The sequence below is a fragment of the Diadema antillarum genome, unplaced genomic scaffold, assembly GCF_040938485.1.
Source record: "Diadema antillarum isolate AM-2024a unplaced genomic scaffold, OU_Dant_1.0 seq00000389_RagTag, whole genome shotgun sequence".
In the NCBI taxonomy this organism is placed as follows: domain Eukaryota; kingdom Metazoa; phylum Echinodermata; class Echinoidea; order Diadematoida; family Diadematidae; genus Diadema; species Diadema antillarum.
This window is the reverse complement of record NW_027271386.1, coordinates 1,225,100-1,238,723: the sequence shown is the minus strand read 5'-3', so window position 1 is coordinate 1,238,723 and position 13,624 is coordinate 1,225,100. Positions and strand designations below refer to the sequence as shown.

General features: G+C 39.3%; 1 protein-coding gene across 1 annotated transcript; it reads right to left on the bottom strand.

Moving 5' to 3' along the window:
• Window positions 1–3,875: 3,875 nt before the first annotated feature.
• On the bottom strand, window positions 3,876–11,796 carry LOC139731959 (U11/U12 small nuclear ribonucleoprotein 25 kDa protein-like). Its single transcript, XM_071642829.1, has 4 exons — window positions 11,505–11,796; window positions 8,756–8,861; window positions 6,251–6,325; window positions 3,876–3,945 (listed from the first exon to the last, which is right to left on the bottom strand). Exons 1-4 carry the CDS (start codon window positions 11,794–11,796, stop codon window positions 3,876–3,878), a joined length of 543 nt encoding a protein of 180 aa, XP_071498930.1.
• Between the last annotated feature and the right edge of the window lie 1,828 nt (window positions 11,797–13,624).

The following is a 13,624-nucleotide window of genomic DNA, read 5'->3' as shown; positions in this document are numbered from 1 at the left end:
AAATGGCGAAGGAGTAGCATTTTGTAGCAAAATGTACAATACAGGTCAAAGGTCAAGGTCAAAGGTCACGACTGAAATTCTGTGTAGAAGTTTCAAAGCTCCCATGTAGTGCTATCATATAAAGCAAACAGAATCAAAATTGGCTCATAAATGACAGAGAAGTAGCAAATTGAAGAATTTGATCACACACGGACGCACACACGGACACACGGACGGACGCACGGACGGACGCACGGACGGACGGACACACACACGTACGGAGCCCGTTTCATAGTCCCCTGCTCGAACTCGTTCGGCGGGGACAAAAATTAGTTAAAAATATATGGGATGTATCTAGATACTAGTACATGTATTCGTTTCACTGCAAAAGTGATGTTGAAGGTATCATAAATTAACACAAATCAACATGCATTTGTATTTCAGAGAAACTTTAAAGCGGAATCTTGAGGACAAGCAGTTTTCTTTCCTTCTGGAAATTTATGGCTGAAAATATATATAATTTCATATACATGTATGCATACATTAGTTTTAATATATTGTAACTGGATGGTTTCCAGCAATGACACCTTTTGAGGACACTGGCGTACCTTTCATGCTCAACCACCATACAATATATATGACACTCCTGAAGAACTTCACAGTGGACAGTGATGTACAGTAGGTGTACAAAGATGGTTGTTTATTGTCTCTATGCCCAGATGAAGTTCACATGTCTTCTTGTGCAGTATAAGAGAGTGGGTATCTCCCACTCAGTGAGTGACTGATGCGTAAATGAATGCTTGTGCCGATCAACTTCACCCTTTAAGGACGAATCCCGAGTACACTTGGGCATGTGTCTATAGGAAATGCGTGTTGTAGCAAAATAAGTCCATCCTCAACGGGTAAAAAATAGAAGAAGAAGAAATTGCTTGCATTACGGTATCAGGTATTCTGAGGGAGTAGCACAAGATGCTCTGGAAAATGTTGTACACTGTATCTACATGTACAACCTTGCAACAAAATACTGAATATAATACCATAGTGCACTCCCGTTCTAACGAAGTCCTGGGGACTGGCATTTTCCTTTTGTTATATTGAAATTTCGCTATAACTGAACAAAATGAACTATAAAAATACATAGGGCGGATGATGTTGCGGCTCGAATTTTTACTTTGTTATAACCGGAATTTTAGTATAATCGTGTTCATTATAGTAGGAGTGCACTGTATCTGTATGCTCCATCCCTTTAAATGTATGCAAACCATCATCCAACGGTATCCTGTCAATAGCCGGTAACATTGCTTTGGGCTGTGGTCATGCATGTTCAGAAGTGACCACCACGCTGACCACTAGACTATGTTCTCTTTCTTCCTATTGACTGTCCACTACCACCTAACCACACACTGGACAACATTGGGAACGGGAGAATGCAGCAAAATGTGCACACACTTAGTTACGTTCAATGCAAGCAATTTACTGGTATGTACTCACATTTTATCCTTCCGAATGTATTGAAAGAGCAAGACAAATATGTTTAATATTTGAGTACTCAGTGCACCACATCACTTACATTTAGTTCAGATACGAACCAACTCTCTTCAATAACTTCCTTGAAAAATATTATGGTAATATCAACCAAAGTTGACATTGCATAACATGACAAATCACATAAGTTTAGGGCAATCGCGAACTTCCAGAGTTTTTAAAATGTTCTTATTGTTTGAATTGTCGACTTTTGCATAATTCAACTTTTTTCCGGTAAACCATTGATTAATGTGATAATCACTATCACTGTCAGCACCATAATCAGAACAAGCACATCTAACCTCTTTCTCAATACTCATGTGCTAATTTTTGGGTAACACTCATTTCCCTTTAGAAACCTGCCCGAGTATACTCTGGACTATTCTTCAGAGGGTTAGTCTTGGAATGATAAGTTATGTTAACATCGGGGACTTGTCCTTTTGCGAATATGAAAAAAGACAAGACCTTATGCAGGGCTAAACTTTGCGAGGTTTCTTGGTGTTTTATTACCCTGTTACTTCCTTAATTCCACCTTCAATGCCCTTAAACCAACAAAACACAGAGAGATTGGTTACCCCCTGTGCGAAAGAAGTCCCATGGTAGATGTTCTTCCTTTACACAGTAAACTACATGCGCCATCAAACACTGGGAAGCATCAATCAGCTGTGATATATGAATAGAGCATGCTATGGACTCTGGACTAGAATCTAGATGTTATAGACTACTGTATATGCCATATATTTCGCGAGTCTAAATTTTCGCGAATCGGGAATTCCCGACGATATCGCGAGTGGTTAAATTCGCGATCGTGGAGTCCTGTGCTGAACGGTTTAATGTACATGCGTACGTCACATCCACATCGGGATCAGAGTCAATATTTTCATGTGTCTTTAATTTTGCGAAATAGCACCTGACTAGTGTAATTTGTGAAAACAAAAAAACCTCGCGAAATATTCGGCGTATACAGTATATGAGGGCACCCAAAAGAGGTGAGTCAGCGAAAGTCAAAATCTAGCGAACTCAGCCTCGATTGCTACATACATCTTCATTTTATACACGTAGCAAGACAAACACACTACTACATTGTAAAAGATAAATGAGACAAAAATACATGCAGTTCTGAAAAAGAAAAAGAATGGATACTGTTAGGGAAAAAAAAACTCAAAAAACCTTTTTTAATCAAAGTCACACTTCTGGTGAGCATAATGCAAGTAAACATGAATTTAGGCCATGAATGCAGACGTTCTTGTCTACATTTCGAGAACCTAGTATACATGTATGTACCAGGTTCCCATATAATGAGTCAACACTGACAAAGCGAACCTGGATAATGAAGACATTATCATACCCTCCGCCAACGGACGAGGTTATGTTTTCAATGGTGTTGGTATGTTTGTGTTAAAAAAAAAAAAAACTCAGAAAGTTGTATTTAATGAATTTGAACGAAACTTTCAAGAAAAAGTTGATAAAGACACACAAAACAAATGATTAAATGTTGGCAGTAATTCCACAATTTGTATGGATTTTTGAAGGATTTCTTGATCTTTGAGAGATAGGGTCAATGAACTTGGAGTTCAAGCTACACATATTTGAGGTTTGCATATATCATGCGCTCTAAAATGTGTGTCTGCTCGGGCGAGGCGCATAGCTGGAAGCTAATGATGTTAACAAAAGGCTTCCGTATCGAGAAATTGGGCGATTGTGTAATGGGTAGAAATTAGCTGCTTGGCAGAGATCTGTACTCTATGAGTGCTTTTCTAGTTATTATAATTGCTATTATTAAAAGACATGGCATTTTTTGTCAGTCGTTGCTGGGACAGCATTCTCAGCAGGATCTGGTCCTTTGATTGTAAGACACAAAAACTACCAGCCGAGGAACTTTGATTTCCTTTCATAGCAAACTGAATTATCAATTTCTTCCAACTGATTTCCACACAAAGGAACAGTGTTCAGTGTCCATCTTACTGTGACACTTACATAGCTCCTCACTCTCCAGATTAGTGGAAAATGTTACCCAAACCATTCAACCATGGTAAGAAGACAAAACAGTTTCTAAAGAGTAGAAACATTTTGCAGAAGGTAAAAAAATCCACCCGTGGCGAGCTCATCACATGAGACAACAGCATTCCACTGCGCGACTTCTGATTCCAGCCGTTGCATGCTTGCCGTGGACGGGAAGACACCTTGCCGCTGAATAACTTCTGCAGAGGAAACGACAGATTGACCGTGCAACTTTTGTGAGAGTAGCGACGTTTCTGCGGTACATCTCAAGCAGATGATACTTCTGTCCATATCATCTTGAAGTCGTTCGGCTGGGTGCGATGGCCGCACAGCGTTCGTGAGCTGGAAGTTCGCTCTCAGCACATCAGGATTCAGTGGCCAGCAGCCTTGGAGTGCAGCCGCTTCACGAACGTCACCTCAGCGCGGTTCCTGATACCATATCTAGTGGATTGAAACAAATGAACACAATTGAGAGTTCCACATTAGTTATAGCTCACTTCATAATGCAATGCTTGAAAATGTACAAGAGAGAAAAATGGGGATTTTTTTTTATTAATACAGGTAACCTTGCCTAAGTCTAATCTATTTGGACTGAAGAAATAGCTTCGGCTTAGAGAAAATTCAACTTATGAGAAATTAAAATCAACTGAATATAAAGAGAAGAGGACCTGAGAAGACCCTCGGCTAATGCGAGGTCAACTTAAGCAAGGTTGACTCTAATTCTCTTCTGCATATATAAAGAGTTTGTTCGCAAAAACCGATAAGTCCATTTTTGAAGATTTTGCAGTAAGGTCTTTGTCATAAAGTACAAAATAATACCTTTTAAATGATATATTGGTCACTACATATAAAGGTACATTTTTGAAGTTATGGTCAAAAGAAGCAAAAATTTTCTTATTGCCGGCTCTTTATTTTTCTTGACCTTTAATCACAAATATCTCCATTTGGCAAATATGGACTTATCGGTTTTTGCGAACATACTCTTCATATGTTCAAGGGAAAGCAGATTCAGATTATCTACCAATGGCAAGAAATGCAAAGATCACTCCCCTCCCCCCCCCCCCAAAAAAAAGAGAGAAACATAATGCAAAATAAAAATCAGTCACCTCAAAATTAGTTGTAATTTCAACACCATGCCTACCTACGATTTCACTTCGAATTCTTTATAACGCTTTGGATTGCTATGCTTCTTTTATTTGGGCAACAACATTTCTTCTATGGGCCACTAAAATTTCAGATTTAGCTATCAGTGGTCCACACACGTCACCAGATGGGGAAAAAAAGCTAGTGTGGAGCCCTGATACGAGTACAATATTAGAGTCTGAAGAAATCAAGCCAAAGATGTTCACAAGTTACCTCCGCCAAGGGAGGAGGTTATGTTTTCACTACCATTGGTTTATTGGTTTTGTTTGTCCGAGTGCAAAATAACTCAAAAAGTTGTGCACATATTTGGATGAAACTTGCAGGAAAGGTTGCAAATGACACAAGGAACAAATGATTAACTTTTGGTAGTGATCCAGAAATTTTTATGGATTTTATGAAGGATTTTTGACATTTTGGCGGGTAGGGTCAATAAACTTGGGAGTTCAAGCTGCGCGTGTTTGAGGTTTTCATACGCGCACTAAAGTGCGTGCTCTAGTTTCTGCTAGGACAAGGTGCGCCGCGCAGCTGAGGGTTTATGACATAACAAAGGTTTCTATATTGGGAAATCGGGCGATTTTTCAGCATGCATATGGATGGAAATCACTGAACTCTATGGAAGAGCAAGATCATTGGTGGAAAGTAGCTGCTTGGCAGAGGTCTGCGCTCTCAGAGTGCTTTTCTAGTTTATTACTACTTCATCCCACATTGAGAAAATTCACGAGGTGGTTGTACAAATGTTGCCACATTCTAACTTGGTGCTTTCTGCATTTGCAGTGCAATGTGCATTTACTAGATTTGATTCAACAGTGATCATAATATCAGGATCACATGTGACCGTGCACCACAAAACAAACAAAAAGTTGCACGCACTGATTTTGTGTGAGAGCTGAAAAAAGGTGAAATAGGGCAACCTAGCCAATCTTGACTTTTTCATATTTTCTGGAAGACCAAGTATTCTTCTACATTATACTAAAGTTTGGGATCATAAAACGAAAAGGAAATTGGGTTTTTAGCAGTTTTTCTGAAACACTTTTTGGTAGAATTGAGTGATTAGGTGTTTCTGAAAGAGTCCCCTTTTCATTTCTTAAAAACCCTGTCCACGCTTATCACTTTCAACTCCAATAGCTTTGGAAAGAATGGTGCCTCTGCTTTGAAAGTTAGCAGTGATCATCTACAGAATGTGTTCTTAAGGCATGCACAATTTCAGCTTAATCTGATAATCCCTTCATTGTTGTTGCTCCAGAGGTTTACATCCTGTTTTTTGTCCCATTTATCGCACAGCTAGCATGCTTGGTAACGATTAAGGGCATGAATAGACCCTACTCTTCAGAGCCTCTTTTCTCAGTTCACACTTATCCAGAGTGTGTACTTTCTTTGCAATATTTAGATAGGTTTAATAGGAGAGTCCATTTGCATTGAGTTTTATATCATTTTAAAGCTAAGAGTCTGCTCTTTCAGAATCTGACCTTGACTAAAAATCCATGTCTGGCGACTTTTTGTTGGTTTTGTGGTGCAGGGTCACATATGCTGTCATTTCACACTGCCAACAATCATAGCAGTATAAAGTTGGTAGAGCTGTCAGGATGCCATTGAGGAAACTTACTCTTTGAGCTTTTTCCGATCCTCAGTCAGCTTTTCTCCATCGAATGCCAGATAGAATGCCCTCCAGACATACCTCCTGTGAAGGGACCATAATCCATGAAGACATCTAAAAAATTCATATTCACACATTATACTCTGTACATACCCAAGGTGAGATCACTTTGGAGATATACCAGGACAATACAGTGTACTTTTTTTTAAATATTGTACTTTCTTCCGTGTTGCCATCTGGACCATCTGTAAGAGGATCCTCAAGTACAGGGTGACACCAAGCAAGGTAAACAATAATGGACCTGGTTTTTTCCATGGTGCGCCAAAAAGAACCATGTCTGGTTTGGTTACAATATCACTTCCCCACTAATAATTCTGTTGCAAAAGAAATCTTCAACTGGTGATTTTGACATAAGAATAAAATTTTAGGTGATTTTGTACCGAATTAACGATCTTTTTCACAAAACCAGACGAGGTTCTTTTTGGAGCACCCTAGCAAAAACCCTGACCGTTGCCGTTACCGTGCTCGGTATGCAGAGGCCTTTACTTTAATATCAGACTTATTTCAAACTGCCCCCTTTCATTCTTCCTGTCTTCTTCAAGTTGTACCATGGTGGAACTTACTACACATCTTTCTAAAGACCAAATTTCTAATACGTAACTGTTACATTTATCATAATCCCCCCTACATATGCCAGCTGGTCATACATTGTAAACTACAGGGATACTCTTCAGTATAACTTAAAGGGACTGTACAGTACTGGTTGAGTTAGGGATTCATGTTTTGAACATTCCTAAGTGAGATAATGAAAAGCCTCTTATGAAATATGAAAGAGCATGTAATTTTAAGAAGGATTCAACGTTTATTTGATGAAAATTGGTTTTCAAATGGCTGAGATATCCAAAAAAAAGTGCTAATAATAAAAGGCGACATGCCACAACTTTATCAGGATATCTTTGTTTCACATTGTTTTTGGATATCTCAGCCATTTCAAAACCTATTTTCATTGAATAAACTTTTGATACCCCTTAGAACTGTTTGCTCTTCGACATCTCATAGAGTAGTTTCTGAATATCTCGCAAAACGTTAAAAGCTAAATCTTCACCTCGACCAGAACTGTACACACCCTTTAAAGTGTTATGTTAATAATATCTTTTTCAGCTCCAAAATGCACAAAAAAAAAAAAAAAATCACAAAACCCACACACACGCAAATCAATATCCAACTCTGCATCCAACCTGACTCTCTTTAGGCACATGACATCAAAATACTTTCACATTACGTGTCAGGTGACTGAACAGTCCCGTTTCATATGGCAGTATTCATCCACCTTGCAACATATCATTATGGCATTCCACTGTGGATGATGACTAAGCAACTGCAGGTGATTATTGTGGTATGTTGGTACTGCAACCAATAATATCCGAAAACAGGGCTTAACATTAACGGTGGTCTAATGGCCCAGGCAACTAGGAATTGATGTCAGGCCATGAAATTTCAAAAAGGCTTATCTCTTGGTGGCCTGATTGAGCAGCTCAAATTCAATTTGGATGATTTTTTTTTTTTAATTTTGGGACACTGTAGTCCTTATTTAAGCCATCAAAATTTATGTGGCCGAAACATGCCACCACAGAAAAATGTCTGTGTCCAGTCCTGCCTAAAAGCAAAATTGGAAGTCATTTTCTGAGATAAGGACTATTGTGCAATTTCAGAAGAATGTTTCTATTACAATATAATCATAGATTGACATGACTTCTGTAGCTATGGTAATGACAACAAGGCAATCACAAAGTAAATGACAGTTTGTACAAGGTAGTTTAATTGAAGCCCCTTTGTGAATTGAACAGTGAGGTCTGGAATTCTTGGAGACTGCTTGAATGGCAGCTACCACAAAAGCAGAAAGCACTTGACCAATCAGTTCCAAGAATTTCAGTTATTACTACAGTATTGCAATGGCAATAACTGTAACACGTAACATCTGCAAGTCTTGTTATGGAATGTGGCCCAGTGGGGCCTGTTTCATAAAGATGCCTGCCATTATCAATGTTGGCAAATTCTAGCTGCTTCGTCATCACCCTGTTGGTCTTCTATAGGACTATGTGCAAAAGAATGTGCCAGGGATTGCCCTCCCCACAACTGCAGGCGAAAATTTGAACCAGGAATAAAAGTTTGGGTTACAGCTACAATGTACACTGTATGTCTACAAAACTCCTGGATTGCCTTTTAGTACAACTGCTTAAATGTGATAAATCAGAAATGTATCTTTGACTGAGAATGAAGATACCAGTGTTCTGGTGTTTTTTGTTTTGTTTTGTTTTGTTTTGTTTTGTTTTGTTTTGTTTTGTTTTGTTTTGTTTTGTTTTTTTGCTCATGAGATGAAAATGGCGACACAGCTCATGCTAGCAGACAGTATTGTAAGTTTCCACGAGATTGCAGTCTCCATGGAAACAACTGATGCGTGACCCCTGACTTGTGAAACAGGCTCAAGATGTGGGTAGGATCGTTACGACTCACCAGCTGAGCTTCTTTTTCGTCCCATCACGATCTTGCTGGAGTTCAATGTATCGCCTGATAGCATTCTTCAAGTCTCTGACTGTTGCAGTCTGCATCACAACGATGGCTGGTGAGGACAAAAACGAAATAAAAACAAAATGAAACTAGAAAAGGACTCGGAGAGCACAGACCTTCGCCAAGCCAGCCACTCATTTCCACCCTTACATGCTTGCCATTTCCCCAAATAGAAGCATTTTGTTTTATTGCACGGTGCCTTGATCGGATGATGCCCAAGCAGAGCGCGTGCTTAGTGCGCGTACAATCGTGTATGTAAATCTCCAGTAGGCACAGCTTGAACCCCAAGTTCGTTGACCTCATATGCCAAAAGATGAAAAATTCTTCAAAAATCTTTATAAATTCCTTGACCACTACCAAAATTGAATGAGGTGTTCCTTGTGTCAATACAATCGACCTTTTCTGCAAGTTGCAGTTTAATCTGCACACAAATTTTTGAGTTATTTTGCAACCAGAGAAACCAATGCCGATGATAACTTCATCTCCTCCTTCCTCGGATGGAGGTAATAATAAACACACTTAGGAAGAATGGCAAACAAATGTGTTCTAGCGAGGCTGCAGTCCTCTGACTGCGAATCATCAATTGCAGTCTCAAGCAAAAATATAATGCCAATGTAGAACGGTTCACTAATATTCAAACTTTGCGCGTGCCTTTCTGACAATGGTTCTTCTTGACAACCTGAAAGTTTATCCATCGAAGGTTGGCCCGACATACAACCATACATGTGCAAACTAGATTCCAAGAAATAAAAGTGTTTTCAGATGCAGGTTAACATACACGTAGCAGCTTGTTACAAACTCAGGATGGAAGAAACTTATACATTAAATTTGAGTATCAAACACGTCTATCAGTCTGTATCATCAAGACAGAGGACAAATTGTGTATTAAGAGGAACAGTTATCGCCTGGTATGGGTCAATGGCCAGCGAATTTCACAGACTGGTCTAATAAAACCAAATTCCCTTCAGACATGCCTCTAAAGTTGAGCGGTGATGTGGCTCAGTTTAGTAGCATGTCTCCCTTGCAATCAGATGGTTCTGATTTGATTCCCAGCTGAGCAATGTTGAGTGATTATGCCCCCGAGTTTCTCAGAGCTTCTCAACCCTTAATCTAATTTTTATTTTAAAAAAAATTGAATATTATCAATTTTGCAGTGGTTAAACCATGGGCAAATGTCCCAGTAGGAATGTACCATAACAAAAATGTTGTGCCTACAATTGCAGTGGTGGTGGAGTACGGGTATGTAACACATACGAGGAAAGTTGAATACAATCCATTTAGGAGCATTTTGACTATAATTTGAATTGTTGTTAAACAGGCTCCTTAACCGTTGAGGACGAGTCCCGAGTATACTCCGGCATGTGTCTATGGGAAATGTGTGTTGTAGCAAAATCAGCCCGTCCTCAATGGGTTAATCCATAAAATTTCCCTGTGAAGCACTCATTTGCAGCACAGCTTAAATCTAAGTATGACACAAGGTTTGATTCTCCTGAACCTTTTAAAAACCTGTGCACTTCTTTTTCTGTCACTGTTCTTCTCCTTCCTCTTCATATTGCACAATGTGCCTGGTTGATACCTTTTGTGATTATTGGTAGTCGCCTGAAGAAACTGGGCATTCAGCATTATTTGACCATTTTCTGGTGTAAGCACAAGGATGTGAGTAGACCACTTCGCAAGATTAGCACCCACTTCTTTGCGATGAATGAAAGAATTGGGATCTATTATATGCACCAGTTGTAGCTCCCACAGACATGGGACACGGGTTCTTATTCTATGTCCCAAGGGATAATGGAGTGTCTTTCCCTCTTACTGTTGGAGACAGTATGACAACATTGCTCAGCTAGATTCAATGAGAATGGACATAGGGGCCCGAATTCACGAAGGTGGTACAATTGAAACCATGGTTTAAACCATGGACAAAAACCATGGAACGCCAAGTGTCGCATGGAATATTTTGTTACGAAATCAGTCATTTCCTCGATGAAATGATTATTTTGTAACGAAATGACAACATTTTGTAACTAAATGAACATTTCGTCCACGAAATGATAATTTCGTTAACGAAACGGTCATTTTGTCAATGAAACGACCAATTTTGGAATTAAATATTCCGTGCGACACTTGGCGCTCCATGGTTTTTGTCCATGGTTTAAACCTTGGTTTCATTTGTACCACCTTCGTGAATTCGGGCCTAAGGGTTGATTTCAAGGCAGATGCGTTACCGCCACAATGAGCCATGTCACTGCCTTGCTTGTCAGTGAAATGTGACATCAATCTGCTTTTGGTTTCAATAGCAATGAAAAATCACTCATTCAAAATAGGGGTACATTTTTAATATTGTACATCATACACAGCAAGTTGCCAGAAATTTCACACTTAACCAATAGGTGCGAAGTGAAGACAACTTTACAAAATCTATGGAAATTTGGATTACATTGTATATTGTAGGCGGGATTTTGTTTTTTCCCCCGAGTGTACCATCTCAAATCCAGACACATTTGCTAAAAGTATCGACATCCGCAACAAGGTTTGACCTTCCCTGCCAAGATTCGACCGTGCGCAAAGCATAGGATTCTATGTGTAGCAGGTGGTCAAATTTGGGATGGCATTGTGATCGAATTACGGGCAGCTTGTGTTATTTACATCACCTTTGCTGGAAGTTTTTCCAAGCAACTCGCCCAAACTTTTCACTCACGCATGATCTTCTCGTCCGCTCGTCGCACGTTGACCGTCATGGCCTGGCCGTGCTCCAGGGCGATCTGGAGATTGACCTCCTCCGCACGGACATCGCGCGGCAAGTTGTCCAGAAGGGCGTCTTCGTCCAGGAGATTCTGGAGCTCCCTTCTGAAGATGCTCATGACCTCGACGTGGGGCAGGGAGTCGTGATCGTCTGGGGGAGGCTGGGGCGAGGCAGGTGGATGGGGTAGTGAAGGGGGCTGGTGATGATGGGAGGAAGGTTCCAGCGGCAGCGAAGGGACCACTTCCATCTTGCTACAATATGTACATTCGTCCAGGACTGAACTTCAGCCGAGCTGAGGTGGATCGACACTGACAGAGACGGAGTGCAGATCGAGAAACCAGGTTATTTCATGATCACACATCAATGCACATGGTTTGCATTTACTGTAATTTAGTGTAAACATGAATTATTGACGATAATTTACATTTTAGCGGCGGGGGGGGGGGGGGGGGTACATGGCTTCTTTAATTGTAAGTTTATTCCACACAAGAGCAATTTGACAGGCCTAAATCCTTTAACTAACAGGCTTATATTCAAAGAGTGGTCTTTACCCCAGGAAGGGCCTAACAGCTAGTAACTGTTAGTTTCTAGTAAATTTAAATTACACTTACAGCGTATGATTTTACTCAACACGTTATTAACACTGATGATGCTGATTATTATCTAACGTTAGATTGGTCTACTATAACCCCGGGCCGGGGCGCTCCTTGGTACACAGTATTAATACTGAACGCTTCGCGTTGGGGCTGGTCGCAGTTAGTACTAAAGTCGTTAAATCACTACTACAATGTACGTACGTGTACAGTACTAAAACGTTAGTAGCCTACCAATCGCGATCATACCAGGGTCCCTGCTGCGAGGGATCGTCCATTTAAAAATAATAAACAAAAGGTCAAATTGGCTACAAAATTTGTCTGCAAAGGACCTTTATACTTACGCTGAGCGCAGGTTGCGGTGGCTACAAATCAGTTGTAACAAAATGAACAAATTGCATTCATGCCAATAAACTAGCTGACACACGTGTACTCCTACTGTAGAACCATCGCCTCGGGGAGCCGCCATGCATAGATGGTATCACGTTGTTTTGTTATTTGCGCGCTCTAGTCTACACGGCACCGTCCTCTTTGGAATTAGACTTAATTTCAGATACCTAAAAGATTTTATAAAATAATGTAAGTTTATTTCGACAGGTTTCTCCTCACTCTAAAACAAAGAATATTAAAAGCAGTTAACCATTTTTGTTATGATAAAGTAAATTAGTATATAATTGTTCGGAAAGTGTTTCAGTCTGGATCTTTTAATCAATGTAAATTGTTTTTTTACACTTATGACCAGTTCAATACAGATATATCTGATGTTTTTTATCATGAAAATATTTATAGCAGATTTTCAACCATTCATTTTAACTGTAGGAGTATGCGTAAAAATTTTGATAATTTGCAGTCCACACTTGATATGCTAAGGATGCAGTTTTCCACAATAGCTGTCACAGAAACCTGGCTATATGAGAGTGACTCTTTATTTGATATTGAAAATTATACATTTTTAGCTAAAGGAAGAAGAAATAAACGAGGAGGTGGTGTTGGAATATACATTAATAAAAAATTATCATTTATACCTAGAACAGATTTGGATACTAATGAACCATATATAGAATCATTATTTATTGAATTCAAGACTCAATGTCATAATGTTATAGTAGGTGTTATATATCGGCCACCAAACCAATGTGTAAATTCTTTTTTAGAATCAATGGATAATATTCTGCATGTTATTAATGCTGAAAATAAATCTGTGTATTTGTTAGGTGATTTTAATTTGAATTTATTGGAGATATCTGTTTGTCATCATGTAAATAATTTTTTAGATTTATGCATGTCAAATAGTTTATACCCTTTGATTCATATTCCAACACGTGTTACACCCCAGTCAGCAACATTACTTGACAACATCTTTACCAACGTTCTTGATCAAGAAGTTGCAGGTGTACTCTTAGCAGATGTAAGTGATCATTTTCCTGTTTTTTCTGTGAGCAACATCTTATTGAAAAATAATAGTGATTCAGATATTTTTTT

What these genes read in the sequence shown, in the direction of transcription:
- LOC139731959 (XM_071642829.1), bottom strand. Translation starts at nt 11,796, where the DNA reads ATGGAAGTGGTCCCTTCGCTGCCGCTGGAACCTTCCTCCCATCATCAC. An exon ending in AGCGGACGAGAAGATCATGC is followed by an intron (nt 8,862 to 11,504) that starts GTGAGTGAAAAG and finishes TGTCCTCACCAG; the next exon opens with CCATCGTTGTGATGCAGACT. An exon ending in ACGAAAAAGAAGCTCAGCTG is followed by an intron (nt 6,326 to 8,755) that starts GTGAGTCGTAAC and finishes GTCCCTTCACAG; the next exon opens with GAGGTATGTCTGGAGGGCAT.